General features: G+C 51.8%; 1 protein-coding gene across 1 annotated transcript in view; it reads right to left on the bottom strand.

Annotated features, from left to right (window-relative positions):
• The window catches only part of LOC119102740 (TATA-binding protein-associated factor 172-like), a 32658-nt gene extending 15443 nt beyond the window's left edge, over positions 1 to 17215 (bottom strand). Inside the window, exons 1-10 of the mRNA XM_037226197.1 lie at positions 17170 to 17215; positions 12251 to 12343; positions 9112 to 9235; positions 8216 to 8333; positions 6465 to 6596; positions 5074 to 5198; positions 4401 to 4494; positions 2790 to 2887; positions 2437 to 2595; positions 13 to 227 (exon numbers count right to left, since the gene is read on the bottom strand). Of these exons, the coding sequence (XP_037082092.1) occupies positions 13 to 227; positions 2437 to 2595; positions 2790 to 2887; positions 4401 to 4494; positions 5074 to 5198; positions 6465 to 6596; positions 8216 to 8333; positions 9112 to 9235; positions 12251 to 12261 (1076 nt within the window). The 5' untranslated portion in view covers positions 12262 to 12343; positions 17170 to 17215. The remainder of the gene's footprint in view (positions 1 to 12; positions 228 to 2436; positions 2596 to 2789; positions 2888 to 4400; positions 4495 to 5073; positions 5199 to 6464; positions 6597 to 8215; positions 8334 to 9111; positions 9236 to 12250; positions 12344 to 17169) is intronic.
• Positions 17216 to 17439: the final 224 nt, after the last annotated feature.

Here is a 17439-nt window from a genome sequence, read left to right as displayed (position 1 = left end):
CGGGCCTCCCACTCCGTGCGGTCGAGCAGCGCCAGCAGCACGCCCGCCAGCTGCCAGACCGACGACAGCGGCAGGAGGCGCAGCACCGCGCCCAGCGCCTGCGCCGCCGTCTCGCGCACTGGCGCCACCACCTGGTCGCCGATGTAGTCCCCGAGCCGGTCCAGCGCCAGCAGGCGCACCAGGCGCAGCGCCAGGTCCTCCAGGCGCAGGCGCTGCCGCTCGGCCATCTGCCGGCGGAGGCCACAAACATCCGCGCGTCGTGACCACAGCTGACTAAGCGCAAGCCTTTCGTGCACTGTTGGTTCAGAGGGTACGGTCTCCAACCCAGGTAGTACCGCCGTCTGCGCGCAGCACCACTGAGACCCAACGAAAATGCTTGCTCTCGGGATGTGAGCAGCCGGCCGTCGGCGGCGGAGATGACTCCGTGTCAGTTCATCAAGTCAGGATGTCCGTGTCAGCGGCTCATCCACATCTGACGCACTACGTTGGCCGTATTCGGCCGATGATGCTGCTGAGACCACGCACATGCGGTACAGAACTGCGGTGGTGCAGCACCACTTCATCCAAGCGTCGAAAGATAACGTAGCAGCAAAGCCGACGCTGGAATCCATTGGCACCTGCCCTGCGTATCCGGCACATTCAGGATAACTTTGTGTGCCTTGGGACGCTGCTTTTCGTTGGCGGCTTGAGGTAGTTGACGGTCTGCCAACGGTGGGGGCTTTACGAAACTATTGTCGCTACCGAAACGGAGAAGGAAGGTTTCCGTTGTTCTGTGCGTTACTCAAGGAACAACACCGTTGTCTCGCCGGTACAGATGAACTTGTTAGTTCTAAATGAAGCGGCGCAGTGCTGCCCTGGTGAAAATATGAATTAAGAACAGATTCAGTGGTCTTGCCTACCGAACCATAAAAACATCCTCCAAACCTTCAAAAACGTCACTGCAGGACCGTTGCCCACAGCAAACAGCTCATCGTATTTCAACACTTTTGAATTTGCCATTTCCAATTAGTAGTACCCTTTTACAAATTTTTCGTTTACCTGTGCACGTTAACGACAACACCGCGTTCCCACTGCCCCTGTCAGTGGCCGACACACAGAGAGCTTTCCTCACAGTGTTATTTGTCAATATTTGGAACTAAACAAAGCTATGCTATTACAGAAAAAAACCAACTGGATGCCTTCCCGATAAGATACCAGTCAACCGCACAGTTCCTTTGGCACTATTTAGAGGACATACGGATCTCAGAGCTGATCTCCGGGCCTCAGCACAGGATAGCCTCTCTTTCTCAGACTAGTTGTTCCTAATCATTAATACCCGGTTAACTACTGGTGAAAAATCGGGAGCTAGATTGAAGGGGACGACTTCGCCCACCCCCTCCCCCACATTGCATGCCAAGCCGAGTGATGGTAATTGGGTGGTTTGGGGTGTAACCACAGCTACCGGCATTTGGCGCGTGACAAGCTAAAACCTTAAGCAAAAGCCGCCGTTAACTGCACCTGTGGTGCTGCGGTGGTAAGGTCAGAACATTTCAGTACCATCTAATCTCCATTTTAATTTCAACCGTTGCGGTCGGCCCGTCTGCCTGTGTGGCCGCGGCAGATCATCTCAGAGGCGGCTACTCCGCACACTGTCGTCTGGCACATACAATGACACAATGAAACCTCCAGAGCGTTCTCACACTATGGAAATCGCTTCTCCACTGGATTATCGCAAGCGTCCTGTGCGGTTTGACGGGTAGTGCCGTTTGTCACGTCCCTGGAGCTGACATTTAGACGCGACCGGTGCCACGTTCAACGGGCGGCTTATGACGGCACCGAGCCGGCATCGTCCACTTCGGCACCGATCAAGCGCTGCCTCACGATGTGATAATGAGGATCTACACGGGATTGCGTCAGTCCAGTGCAGATCCTCATTACGTTCAGTGCAGCGCTCGTGAGGATGCACTGAACGGCTTGCTCAATGCACGCTAGGCTCGCATGTCACTAGCCGAGTACCGGCATACGCCGTCTCAGCCGAAACTCAGACATTACTTCAGCCATGGCCGTACGTACTCTGCGCAGTCACATCATTTTTCATTCGGTTCCTTTTCGGTGGGGGGCGCGTTTATCACAGTACAGCGTGACAATGCGAGTCGGGAAGCGCATCCTTATCGGAACGCGCGGCGGAAGGACCTAATAGGAACAAACCGCCCTAGGATTGGCTGTTCTGGCTACTGTACAGTAATACTAGCCCACTATGACATATCCCTACAGTCAATGCAGTGCCTGCGCCACCGTCGACTAACAAATCATGCGTGGTTTGTTCGCCGCTGTATTGCGCTTGCGTTTGCGGGTGCAGCACTATGCACTTGATATTCGAGTCCATCGCGCGCGTCGCTAGAAATGCTCTTTAACAAGTTGCACCACACCATTTGCGATGCGCTCTGCCAAACATACCTGCTGTTGTGAGAGGCCCGGCTGCCGGCCGGCACCGGAGCCGTGCACCTTGAGCGTCTCGCGCAGCGCGGTGACGGCGCCGTGGCGCACCTCCCACTGCGGCGACATCAGGTCGTCGCAGAGCAGATCACACCAGCACTCCAGCGGCCACTCGTCACTCTGAAACGGCCGCGGCCGGGAACGACGTCACGCGGCTGTCGCCGGCAGCGCTCGCCTCCAGCGCGCCGGAGACGCCCGGCGAGCCGGCCGCCGCCAGACAACCAGCCACACACGGCAGTCAGGACCCTGCGCCATGTCACACCACGCTCGGGCCTCCACCGCTGACGGGCGAGGGTCTGGAGACGCGCGCTCACCTCGTCCCACCGCTCGACGCTGATGTAGGAGGACAGCTGACGCCTGGGTGGCACCGGCGAGTCGTTGCGGGCCAGCTTCGCGGCCGGCTCTCCGGACCCTGCGCGGCCCACACCCACGCGTCACCGGCACGACTGCACGGACCACGCCCGGGCCGAGTCACGGTCACAGGGGCCAGTCAAGCACAGGACGCAGATGGAAGGCAACATCAGTCATATACAATTATTTGGAAGTGGTCGAAACAACGCAACCTTGCCTCGCGTTCTGACTATGGGAAGTCGCCCGCCAAGCGGAGGAGGGAGGGGCGAATTTAAATGGTGATTTGTGGTGGCCTTACATCCCCTACAACAAAATCAAATGCACAAAAAAAATAAGCCGAAGTCCTACGTGACCTGTACATTAAGACATATTTGCATCATCTTTCGGTGTCGACTGACCACAACCGATGCTGTCAACGGGCGAAAAATAATGTGATGGGCTGCACGGGTCTATGAGCTTACGAGAGTTTAGGACAGGAATGCTTCCCAAAACCTCTAATTACATGCTTTGGTTGGTCGCATCACGCAAGCACATGCTCGACAGTCGTTTGGTGGTCCGCCAACAGGCGATTGTGCCGCCGCCGAGCTCGGACCACACAACCCGAGACGTGACCGGGCCTCATCCCAGCGCTGCGAACGCCCGGCCGGCTGGAGAGAGCCCATGTCAGGAGCCTAGTGACCGTGACTAGTGGCCGTGACTAGTGACTGTGACTAGTGACTGTGACCAGTGACTGCGACCAGTGACCGTGACTAGTGACTGTGACTAGTGACTGTGACCAGTGACTCGTGACTGTGACCAGTGACAGCGACCAGTGACCAGTGACTGTGACTGTGACTAGTGACTGTGACCAGTGACTGCGACCAGTGACTAGTGACTGTGACTAGTGACTGTGATTAGTGACTGTGACCAGTGACTGCGACCAGTGACTAGTGACTGTGACTAGTGACTGTGACCAGTAACTGTGACCAGTAACTGTGTCTAGTGTCTGTGACTAGTGTCCGTGACCAGTGACTGTGACCAGTGACTGTGGCTAGCGACTGCGACCAGTGACTGTGACCAGTGACTGTGGCTAGCGACTGCTACCAGTGAATGTGACCAGTGACTGTGACCAGTGACTTGTGACTGTGACTAGTGACTGTGACCAGTAACTGCAGCTAGTGTCTGTGGCTAGTGTCTGTGACCAGTGACTGTGACCAGTTACTGTAGCTAGTGACTATGGCTAGTGACTGTGGCTAGTGACTGTAACTAGTGACTGTGACCAGAGATTCTGACCAGTGACTGTGCCTGTGACTAGTGACTGCGACTAGTGACCAGTGACTTGTAGCTGTGGCTAGTGACTGTGACTAGCGCTGTGACTAGTGATCAGTGACTGTGAACGCGACTGTGACTGTAACCAGTGACTAGTGACCGTCACCAGTGACCAGTGACTGTGACTAGTGACCAGTGACTATGACTAGTGACTGCGACTAGTGACCAGTGACTGTGACTAGTGACCAGTGACCAGTGACTGTGACTAGTGACCAGTGACTGCCTGTGTGCCTGTGAGGGCCTCGGGAGCGCGGCCAGCCGCTCACCGGGCGACGGGACGCTACTGGGGCTGCACCGACGCCGCCCCTCCCTCCGGCCGCGGCGGCTCGCCTTGCGGGACGAGCACGAGGACAGCTCCACCTGCAGCGCAACGGTCGACAACTTACGGCACGCACATGCGCTACCCATTTTTCTTTTCATCGGCATGCACTGCAAACACTTGTGGAGCATCAGCCCGGAGCTAGGCGCGGCTCCGAGAGCAGCTGCACGCTGAGGGTCGCGGCCCCGACGGTCTCTGAGAGGAGCCCCCATCACGGCACGGCCAGGACGAGACAAACATCCGCGCTCGTTACTGTTGTACAAACTGCGCACCTGCAGTACCTACACAGCCAACGCCGTTATCAGGCCGGGCAGTGGGTTCCAAACCAAACGCGTCAGGAGACGCTACTGCCGCCTGCAGCCCACGCCGCAGCATGTGAGCAGCGTGAATCACTAAAGAAGCCGACCTTCCGAACGCTTCGCACGTGTGCGCTGAGCTAAGACTAATGGAACTCCTGTTCACGAAAGGAAGCCACAAGCTTGCATGCTCGCGTCTGTTTGCGGCAAGCACAAGAGCGCCGGCCGCACGAGCACACCAGCATGCCCCGGTGTGGGCGGGAGCCGTTTCGGGCGCCGAGCTTATCCTCCGCTGCCCCCGCTGTGATCCAGCGGGATGGTCACCTGCTGCGGCGTGGTCGCCAAGTCCTCGTTGGAGAAGATGGAGGACGTGTCGAGGCCGAGCTTCTCGGCCACGTCCAGACCCAGTCGCTTGTTGAGCAGCAGCCGCTGGGAGGAGACGTCCGGTCCTGCGGCGGCCGCACCGTCAGCCGCCAGCTCGGCTCGGCTCGGCCCCACAGCCGACATCGCCACGAGGGTGCCAGCTGCCGGCGCCGACGTACCGGCAGCCTGCACTGGCACCAGCTCAGCAAAGCGGTACAGTGGCGGTGTCTCAGCTCGCGCGTGATCACGTTCCGAAAATAGACGATTTTCGTTCTACAAACAACGCCATGTTGTTTTTGTGTGCATCCATTCCGCGACAGCAATTTCAGGGGAATGTTTCCAATTTGAAGATATTGAAGCAAGTATGATATACCATGAAACGAACAGTGGAAAAGACTGCTCTAAATAGCACAATTTTCTGTTTAGTAAACATGCTCCTCGATGCGTCATGGTTTGATTGCGTCATCGTACCTTGCACAATATTAATTGAGCCAATTGACGGCCGTTATATCTGGAAATCGCGCTCACGAATGCCAGATATGAACACCTCGACAATTCTATTTGTTTGGCTTGATCGCCGCATGGGTTGTGGAATAGCAAGGATTGAATGACGTTCTTATGACGTCATGAACGCCAAGGTAACTTTGAAATACTCTCTCCCACACATCTTTCCCATTTTCGCGGGCCTGTACCTCAGGAACTAGAGGGGTCTAGGCCTGAAGGGCTGGATCGTGAACAGCACCGAAAGGTCTTCAAGATGGCAATTTCAGTTCAAAGCCCATGTAAATGCAGAACACTCCCTTTAGCATAAGAGAAACCAGACACGCCAACGCATATCACAGTTTACGCTGTATATACGTTTTAGTGATCCAAGTGTTTCCCTTGCGCCATCCCAACGTGGAATCCCAACATGCAGGTCGTGACCAATGGACATTTCAGGGTCACCATAACCCCACCGCGTATGAATCGTGGCGTATATGTTATCCAATGCTGGTGGAGCTGGTAATGGCAACGGCCGCACGAAAGGTCAGGCAACGCCATCGGAAAACGCCATCGCTCGGAACGGGCCATCGGAAACGACGGCCCGTTCCGAGCAATGCGGCACGTCAAGTTCTCGTGGTAAAGCGTTTCCTTTTACCCAGTATTGGACGACCGGAGGGTGGGGTCAGGGTTCGTGCGACAAGCGCCGCTCAGCGCGGGCACTGACCTCAGAAACCCATCCAATCAAAAGACTCGAGCGAAGTCTTCAAAAAGTTCGAACACAACCATTTCAACATTCTGATATAGACAACAAACACAGCTGACGGCTCCAGTGACGCCACCCCGCGTACAGCTGAGCCGCGTGCACTAACCGTCGGCCTGCTCCATGTCGCAGGCCTCCAGCGAGGTGAGGATGGGGCCCGTCTCCAGCACCTCATCCACGCGGAACGTGTCCAGGCTGAGCTGCACGTGCGGCACGCGTTCCGCCGGGCACGCGGCCGCCTCTGAAACCCGAGCCGGGCACGTGTCACCGCGGTCCGTACCTACCGCAGATTGTTGGCAGAGACCTCCGCGATGCTGTGGACACCAGGGCAGGCGTCTGCAGCACTGCACTGCCAGCACAACTCTTGTAAAGCTGCACTGCCATGACAAACATCCGTGACGCCGTAAATTACGGACGAGCGCCCATTACGCCACGCTGATGTGGCAGTAACAATGCACTGCACTGTGACACTGCACTGCGACACAACAATGCAATGCGCAGCACGTGTCCCACGACAACCGAACGCCATGGAGGTGATGGTGACGGCGAGCCGGGGGGCGCGCATCGATCAGGTGACTCATCACACACACCGCAGAGCGTGAATGAGAAACTCATGGTAGTCAAAAGCTGCCAATATGCCAATCTGCTTTGCCATCGCCGTTCTGGGCCTGCCATCGATCCATCCGGGCCTGAAGAGCAACTGGACTGACAACGCACGCAGCACCATGCAAGCTGGAATGCACACAGGCTTGCTGGACAAAGCTGAATGTATACTTGACATGTGGTGGCCTTTGTTGTTCGTAAAACAGTGCCACTGCTGAGTATTTTTCTACCTTACCAAATATACTTGATGGCGAAAGAAAAAAAAATCAAATCAAACTGAATTTCTGCCTTTCTGCGGAGAAATTTAAGCTTCCTTACCTCGGTTGTCCTCAGTAAAAATTATTTGAAGGTCTTTCGTTCTCAGTGAAATGCCATATTGTACACGTGAAGGTATTCTTCTCACGTGTTGACGTGAAGATAATGCGGAGGACTGCAGGCGCCGTCCGATAAAGTGCCATTCCTTTATGATTAAGCATTTAGCACTTTACCTTAGCACTTTACTTAGCACTTAACACACAACATTAAGACATTTTACGCGTCGACTGATATTCAGCTTTACGCCCAACATGATTTTCTCCACACAAAATGTTCTTTCCCTTGACTGCAAAGCAGTTGTTTCACGTGACCGGCACGGAGGCCACGGTTGGGTCCGAGTAAAGGTTTGCGCACCGCCGAAACGGGGCGGCCATGAACTACGTGAGTCAGCTCACGCCAGGACACACGTCCGATGGGAGCGAGGCTTGCTGTGACGTCAAACCAGGCGTCATCAAACCATCTATCCGGGTCACGTCGAGATACTTCATCATGGACCCAGTTTGACAATAATTGAGCCTTAGGGTCCTAAGTAAGGGCAGCCTTCTCCGTCCGCTAGTGTTAGCATGACGATAAACACCGCAGCGCACAGCGACAACAAAGTCGTTAGGGCGTCTGGGCAGGATACAAGTATTTCTTGAGTTGGGCCGACCTGCGGCGTACCTGCAGAAATCCTTCGCTCAAGACCACACAGCCTCTGCGGACCCTTTTCCCGTACGTGGCAGAGGTAAGGGCGTCATGTGAAGCCGCGACCGATGCCGATGTGGCGTAAGCGGCAGAGGTAAGGGTGTCATGTGAAGCCGTGACCGGCGCCGGTGTGGCGTAAGCGGCAGAGGTAAGGGTGTCATGTGAAGCCGTGACCGGTGCCGGCGAGGCGTAAGTGGCGGAGGTAAGGGTGTCATGCGAAGCCGTGACCGGTGCCGGTGTGGCACGGCGCTGCCTCACCTGCGCAGCCGGCTACGGGCTCGGGCCGCCACTGCGGCACGCTGCTGACGATGGCCTCGACCGCCTGGCCGGCGGCGATCCGGCAGTCCCACGAGCTGCTCTGCAGGTACTGATGCACCTGGCGTCGCAGCCCCGCCCGTGTCTGTCAGCGGCCTCCCGACCCGGCGGCGCGCCAGCGAACGCTCGGTGGCGCAACGCAGTCACCGCGACACAAGACACGCGATAGCGGAGAGCTCGCAGACGCACCAAACAACAGTGCAGTCACGGTAACACACACGCCAGCACTATACTAACGAGCACCCACGCATCCACACATACCCACCCATACCTACCCACGCCCGCACCCACACCCATTCACACCCACCCTCACAACCCACACACACACACAAACACCATCCACACCCACATCCACCCAAACTCAGAACCATCCACGCTCACACCCACACCCACCACCCATCACCCAGTGATACACATACCGATACCTCCAATTGGCAGCGGTGCGGTACACTGCATACTCTCGGAAACACACGTCAGTGGCCTACGGTACTGCACGCAAAGGCGCACTTAACGCAAATTACAAGTGTTGCTACGGTAACGCACCAAGCCGCCCCAGCCGTGCACGCCGTGCCGTGCCGTGCACGAAAGCGGAGCTCAAGAAAACGATACAACACCGCCACTTGGACTATCTATATACATGCATATATATGTGACAAGACCATGGTAGTGCCACTGAACAAGGCCCCGGTCTGTGGATTCAGCAAAAGCAGGAAATGAACGCCGCACCCAGTTTTCATGGGATTTAGCGCATATCGTCACTGAGTGGACCCCACGGCAGACAACGCCAGCAGCACAGGGCTTGCCGCGAGTCGGCACGCGGGGGCGAATCTGCTACTGACCCTGTCCAGCAGATTGTACAGCTCATGGGGGTGCATCCTCTGGACGTCGCCCAGCTGCTGGGCAGCCGCCTTGCGCGTGAGGGCCGACGAGCCGCTCTCCAGCAGCACGAACAGCCGGTCCAGTCTGACAAGACAGCGTGCCGCCGCCGTCAGATGCGCAGTCAGCAACACATCAGAGCCGTCACCAGCAATACTAGTGAGGCGAAGGCTGTGTACGGCGGGTCAAGGACGACAGAGGCTTTTTGACAACGGGAGGAGGGATAAGTGAGCTCAAATCTGTATGTTGGTCGCGACTGTTCTTTCAAGACAACAATCTGACTCCATTTGCATCTACAGCGGCTGTTCGGCCACCAGCAGCACATACAACAGAGCATCCCGTTTTAGCCACGGAGTCAATACACGCAAAAACCACGTTACGGGGGGCAAAAGACACCCTCGGGGGGCAGGTGGCTCCAGGTGGCGGTGGCGGCGGCGGCGGGGTCTCGACAAAGAGGCTGCTTCTGCTGCTCCATCCGATCGCGCAATTCCAGGCAACAACAGAATTTAGCGGCGAAGGCTTAACGTGCCGCAGTGCTCGGCACGGTCCGTCCTGCCCTCTGAAGTCAAATGACCTTTAGCACGATCGCTATCACCGGCCGCAGGCCAGACCTGTCAAGGGCAAATAGCGAACGCCCTAAAGCGACTCGAACCCGGCCTGCCACGGGTGGGTGGATCGGAAGGCAGGCGCTCTAACCAACTGAACCACTGGGACGGACAGAACTGAATAGCAGATCGTTTGGTACCAACAATTTAGATGTGCCTTGCAAGGTCGCTAACCTATGGCGGGTCAAAGCCAAACCACGCATTCAGCGAAGTAAATTTCTAAGGTATCATTCAATCTGATGCAACAACGGAGTGTTGGACGAAACCATACATCTCTGAGATACGGTCTTACTGTCTTAGACAACACAACAATTGAGTGAACAAATATTGACCTAGGGTCAGGTATGAAGATCAAACCAACGTGAAAGAAAAACCTGTGTTATTGCTATACGACTGCAGAATGAAGGTATTTTCTGGCCTTCATTTCGAATTTACTGATGACAGGAACCGCATTATAAAACTTTCATGGGTTTCTTAAAGGTCCGGATAGGTCAATGACCTAAAATGATCCAGATTAACATTCTGTTTTTAGGAGCATTCTATCTAGTGTAATCTTTGTCGCTTATTCAAATGCAAAACTCGAGGGGGTTTTGTATGATTTGGTCACTATGACCTTCAAAAGGTCCAAAAAGGGTTACTGGTTTTAAATAAACGCGTGAGCTTCTGCTTAAAACAGTTACCTAGGTTCTGGGGGCACTCTGGAGACCAATATGGAAAAACTGGAGAGTTTGACCTTGTTTGATCTTATCTGACCCGAATGTCATGACCTAGGAAGCTCACACTTTGGCCTAAGGGAGTTCACGTACAGGCTATGACACCCTGTGCTTTTGATACTTCTAGCTCATTCAGTTCCTGAGATCTCAGGGGGAAGGGCAAATTAACCCCCACCCGAGCGAAGGGTATCCAACCAGCCACCCGGGCGCGTATAGAGCGCGCAGCAGAAGTATTTCCAAAACTACCACAGGACTCAAGCTTTTCGTTCAAATAAATGTGGTCCTTGCGTTTCCAGGTGCGTAGTCTGGCAAGCCCGGCCCTCGCCCTTATCTATCCAGTCAAGAAACGACAAATGTAGCGACCAGCACCTTTCGCAGGGTCCTCGCTGCCAGGCTTTCGTGCTCACGAGAAGGAGTGACTTCTTTTTCTGAAATTTGGACGGACTTCCCGGGAATGTCGTGCATGCATTGACTCATGATACATGTCATGTATTTGCATTTATCTATGAAACGTCGACGTGAACATTCATGTATTTAACGTCTATCTATGGAACGTCTATGCGTACCTTTGAAATTTGAAACGCCAGTGCTGCGGCGACGCCACGAATTTTACATCCCAGCTGTGTTAATGATTGAACGCGTTTGCCAACAAACATTTTGGCTCTTTATAACGTCAGGTTTTTGCCAGACTGCTGGTCGTGCCACACAGCCGGACCGCTGCTCTTGTTGCGGAGGATGTCTGCTCAATATATGTTTGGCATGTCTCATGATGTCTTGTGAACGTAGATGCATGATGTACAAGGTAAATTCCAAAAATAAGGTCCGTTCTGCTGTTGTGAATAAACCGCTTGACGTGGTATCTAGTTCCCGTTTTTTCCAAGCTAAAGTTGTGTTAAAATTCTATCTATTTCCTTCGCACACAAAATAATTCCGCGCTGCATCTTCTCTGGTTTGAGAGGTACGAGCCATTTCCGATGTATTTTTACATGCCACCTGGAATTTTGCAATCATTTTGACGCTGGTTTGCAAGCGGCGAGTGCCACTAGAGCACAACAGCGTTCGGCCATCAGATGCATGACACTGCAGAAAAGGCATGTGATGTTGACAGAGGGAAGACCCGCGGGCCGACTCCACTCAAGCGACTCAAGTGGAGGCTGTGATAATGGAATATCGTGGCGTGATGACCGGCCAGGTAGGTCAGGGCTTCGGTATGACCAGCGGGACGGGCCACCATAATCTCATGATCACCGCAAGACGTCCAAAGTTGCCTCAAGGTGAGTGTCGAAACAGCTATTGCGTAAGAAGGGAGAGAGGTTCTAGCTGGCACAAGAGGGTTTAACACGTTACGAAAAGGAGATGTTTTTTCGTTTTGTTTTTTTTGGTCAGTTGTCACCGCAGACGAGAGCTAGTTTCCGCTGTTTAACCCATAGACTAACAGGCACTCGGTGACGAGGCTCCCTTAAACCCGTGTAGCTTATGCCTGCAAGTTCGGCCACCCCGTACGGCCGTCAAGGGGGGGGGGGAGCACTGGGCCCAAGCGCGAAGGCCGGCCGAGTTATGATCTGTGTGCGCCAGTCGTCCTTCTGTAGCGACATCTTTTGACTGAGAAAAAGTTATTCCCAGCACATTTAACGTTTTATCACCGGCTGCTTAGCGATCGTGGCCAGTAATCATAAGCTTGACCCCAAATAACGTATCAGGATACATCGTGTGCTGCCACTAGTTAGCGTGAAACTCGGAGGGTGCCGGGAAGAAATCTTACGAAGAGCAGCGCCTGAACCCACCTGGTGGTCATCGTCAGCCTCCGCTGATTCTATCCCGTAGATAGATCTGATGCTGGATCCAGCGCTCTGGCCAGGCGTCATCACCTGACCGACCTGCGAGCAAACCGAACATAGGTCAGGGCACGACCGAAGCGGCGTTCATCAGGAGATCGCGGAATGCCAGAAATGGACGAAAAATGAGCTCGCCTCTGAACGCAGAACACAAGCCATAAAATATGGGGCCCGGTGCCATGTGGCCAGTGCGAACCGCACACTACTGCAGACTTAAAAATGCACGGTATATCTTTTGCAATGAAAAAGCAAACATCCACCTTAAAGTGTACGAAGTGTCCGGCACTAACCCAATCTGTCAGAGGGGCCATGCGCACGGGATGCGCGAAAGCAGGGACCATCCGGACAAGAAACATCATGCTTTACTCGTGGCTTGCTTCACTTTCACACCAGGAATGTATTTTTGCAAAATATCTGTCGGGCGGGGTCAAAAGAAAAGAAATCCCAAACCGATTCTCAAAATACACAAAAAACAGCTTTCTTCTCGGCTTTGAACAACTTTGATCTCGAACTGCAAGACTGAATTTGACAGCATGATTTGGACGAATCCTTATCTGAAGCACAACGAATACTTGGTAGCGCCAATACTATTGTTTGGTGCTAAAAATGCTTTCATTTGTGCAGTACCATGGAAAGCGGTTACCGTTTTGATCGTTGTTTTTTCGCCGTGAACCCAGTTTTTTGTGAACCCTTTTATGTATACCGCAAATTAAGTAACTACGTTGACAAGACCCCGGTGCTATTCAGCGTGTCAATAACCTCTGACTATTCGGTGGTATGAATCTGGTCAGTTGTGTGCCGAACTACTACGCTCCCCCTAACGAAAACATATACACACGCCACAGAAAACAGAAATTTGCTTCAAATACCACAAGACGATTAAATAATGCACAATTCTATTACTCTCCGCAACCTAAACTATACGATCATGCCACGTCCACTCCTTATGCCTGAATACGGTCACGGCCTATTGCCGTTGCCAGTTGGTCACGTGACATTTGGTGCGCGGCTAGGCCAGAAGGGTCGCATCAACGTGCCACATTTGGGACCGGATCCAACCAGCGGCGCTCCGTCAGTACAAGCGCACATTCTCCACTGTTTTAAGGTGGGAAACGCGAAATTCGCAACAAGAACTGGAACAAGTTCGAAACCGGGTTCATATCCCGGTAACGAGGAGGGGAGGGTGAGTTATAGCGAAACGCAACCGTCACATTTCAACTCGGAAAAGGACAGGCAACCGCAAAGACACGAGTGCGAAACGATGCGTCCGCCGCTCACGCGCGTTTCGTGCAAAGACAAAAGGTTCAGCGATCCTGAAATATTTTTTTCAGGATTGCCGTCAGATCTGTGACCAGAATAGTTAACGACGTGAGACCAGTTGCAGTGGGCAGGTGCACGTATCGTTCACAGATATGAGTCAGCTCCACATAGGCAGGCCCATAGTGACGTCAGCAATCGATCGGGAAATAATGAATGTCGCGGCTTTGGAGGAATATTCCGAATGCGGCAAGCTGGCAGCTAACCCACGCATGCTGGGGTCGTGAAATTGATACGAACGTCAAACCAAGTTCCGGGTGACTATCACCCACGCAAAATATTCAAGTCATTCGCAGTACTTTGGTCGAAATCGCCCGCCAGGTCCGTCACTGCCCGCTTCCCGCTTTTGTCCGTGCAAAATACCCCTCGCATTTGCCAAACAACGCCGCATACGCATGGACATGGAAGTCGCGACTTTGCACTAACGTCCTACACGGATGGACTTTCAGGCGCATTTATTCCGGCACTATTCAGACGTTAAGGCGATTGGCAGCCGGATTAATAGCCACAAGGGATGAAAATGAAGAGCCTGAGACAACAGCATGCCATGATAGCTATAGATAGATCGATAGACACAGATAGATGTGATGATAACAACATGAATCATGATCTGCACTGGCAATCATCCGTTTGGGTGTTCAGTTGGAGCACACTATGGAGCACAGCACTATGGAGCACAGCAGTTGATGGGCCAATTCTATCATACACAATGTTTATAACATATCTATTTGACGGATATTTAGACATGCGAACGGATATTCGACAGCTCAAGGCCAAAACGACACGGAACAAAAACAAGCGGAATGAGACAAAAGTGTTTTATTGTACTGGCATACATATCCGCCCTGGTGCACAGCTTAACTCGCGCCGTCGAACCCAACACATGCATCGCCCAATGTAGCATGTGCCGTAGCGGACTTTCCGTAATGAACATTTAGACGAGCCTATTTCTGGGATCAGTACGAAAGCTAAGCTGTGCTCATGTGAGTCCTGACCATTCGTTTTGACAGCCATCATGACCTTCCGCCCGATCGTGAAACTAAGCGGCGATGGCAAAATTTTACGTCGTAAGCTTAACGTACCGCAGAGCTCGGCACAATCCATCCTGTCCTCTGATGTCACTTGACCTTTAACGTGGGCGCCATCATCCGTCGCCGCCCACGCCATACTAGTCAACAGCAAATAGCCAGGACCTGAAGCGGCTCAAACCCACTGCACCACGGGTGGATGGATTGGAAGGCAGGGAAACAGTTTAGGCAAGAACACAAGAACACATGGGGATTCTCTGTAAGCCCACTTGCTTTGTTTAGCTGTGAATAGGTCTGTGGTATGCCATGTCTAAAAATGGCAAAATATCTCCTACAATCTCTAAAATGGCAGCTAAAGAAACATGGAAAGGATGAGCTGTGCTCAGTGATCATTTCAGATAGGTGGGTGGAAATCTCCTTAAGTCTGTCTAGTTTCAATGAAAAAGCAAACAACAGCCATTCACTTTGTTGTATGATGTCTGAAACATCCGACAAACTTATTGGGGGCAGAGACAACACAGTCAGATTTATGCTGCTACAGCAACAGTTCAGGGATCCCTCACATCACAAAGTAAAGGATGAACACAAGTTGATGGGGATGCCAACCTGGGTTAACATGTGGGTGGTAGGACAGTCTAAACACCGCCCCTCCAAAGCATGTCATGGCCAGCTCTGAATGGAGCCAACTTATCCTTGTTAAAACTTGGAGAAGTCCTGTAGGCATACAAAAACTCAAATTGTCACTCTTTAACTCAAACTGAATCATGAGCTACATATCACTGCACATTATTTGATAGTAGTTATATAATTTGGAATTCCTCCACATTTCAACTTGTCCTCATTAATCATGTAAGCAATCAACCTGGGGATGATATCGGCTTCTGGGAGTATGGTGGGACAGCTGTAAGTGACTTCTTTGATGGGATTTGTCAAATAAGTACATGTCTGTAATGTTTTGAGCTACTATTATTCAGCAGTAGACAATTGAATAGGCTGTGAAATGATGCATAGGCATGCCTGATATGGTCCTTCTGGCCAATGACCTCAACTTATGCTATGCACATACATCCATGCCTATTATCAGCAATAAATAACCAAAAATCAGCAAATGCACTTTCACTCTCCATATTTCTTTCATAAAAACAATAATAGTGGTGAGCATCACAGAGATACATCACTTCATTTTGAGGGCTGTATGCTCACTACAAATTCAAGGTACCATACATGACTATCAATAACACTGTTTTGTGACTATCAGTGGTAGTGTGTTGTATATAAGTGATGCAGCATAGTTTTGCTGAACAGAATAAACACCAACTGTCCAAATCTTGCCTCCTCCAAAAAAGGTTCATGCTTAATTTGCTGACCCTGTATCTGGATTCCTGTTTTAAAATCACATTATGGAGAAAAAATGGGAACATTATAACAAACTATAACATATCCATATCTTCAACCCAAGCCGACAGTGGCAGAGGGCCTATCCAGAATGACAAACACACATACACAATGTACACAAATCAATAAATTTATAGATATCACATATTGAAAATGGTGGCTTCCAAGCCAGCTAGCTACCTGCTAACTAACAAGCTAGCAACCCTCTGCAACCAGCTGCAGGTATAGAGGAAAATCCATATACATGAATATGAAGCCTGGACGTAGCACGGAAAAAGGAGCCGATTGGTAAAAAACAGAAACCTCAATATATGTTACAATGCTTTATAAAGTAACTTATTGTTTGTCCCAAGAAGACATGATGATCAACATGGTTTTTTCAAAACAATTTTCTGTGATTTACTTATTTAACAGGTAGTAAGATGCTTTGAGGCAAACCTCCAGCTAATGAGCTGAGTGACAAAACCAAAGAATTCCTATGGCTTGACATACACCAGAAAACTAGTCAGACAATTGAAATATGGCTCTGATTTTTAGATCACACAGTGCATTTAAGTTGACTGACTTAATTTAAGAATATTTGGATCCACTTGCCATTTTACACACAAAAGTGACACTAACTCTGGAACCTGGCACCAGTAACTAGCTATCAGCTGGTCAGTCAGCTCACCAGTCAAACTCTGGAGATGTTTCAGCTGGCTACTGACCCAGAAACAAACTGGTTGGAATGATTTACAGCATATCTGTTCATTGTGTCTCCATCCCTTCCAGATGGCATCATGCAATTCAACAGAAACATTAATACACCCACAGCAACACAACAGGATGTTGTTCCTAGAATCAGTATCCAGGGATCAGTTAACCCCCCCCCCTCATCCAAATGATTTTCGAGTCTGAGGTACACGGGTGCAGAGAAAAAGCATGATCATCAGGTACCTGAATGGCTCGTCACGCCGCCCCACGCCAGCTTGCTGCCCACCCGCGGATTAAAAAGGACAACCCATGATAAACTGTACACCATAACGATGTGCCCCAGTTGGTGAATCCATGCAGTACAAGTGTTTACAGACGTGAAATACGAGCTTCGTTTATCATATAATCAAAGTCAACTTGTACTTAGAAACCCACCTCCACCACATCTATCGGGAGCCATTCTCCGCACACCATGTCATTTATATACTGCGGGAGATGCATGCGCGTTTGCGAGTTTTCAGTTCCTCACTTCTCTCTGATTGGCTGGCTGTTTCCGTTGGATAACTGGGGGTGAATAGCTTATGGCTAAAGTGCTGCCAGGGATATGTCTCAGCAGATTAAAACATACTCATTGGCCAGACAGTAGTATTAGCCTCATGCCTCGGAGAAAAACCAGGAAAACCCAACTCTGTCTCCATTCTCCTG

The sequence above is a fragment of the Pollicipes pollicipes genome, unplaced genomic scaffold (assembly GCF_011947565.3).
Source record: "Pollicipes pollicipes isolate AB1234 unplaced genomic scaffold, Ppol_2.1 Scaffold_5724;HRSCAF=6776_pilon_pilon_pilon, whole genome shotgun sequence".
NCBI lineage: Eukaryota > Metazoa > Arthropoda > Thecostraca > Pollicipedomorpha > Pollicipedidae > Pollicipes > Pollicipes pollicipes.
This window is presented reverse-complemented; position numbering and strand designations above follow the sequence as displayed.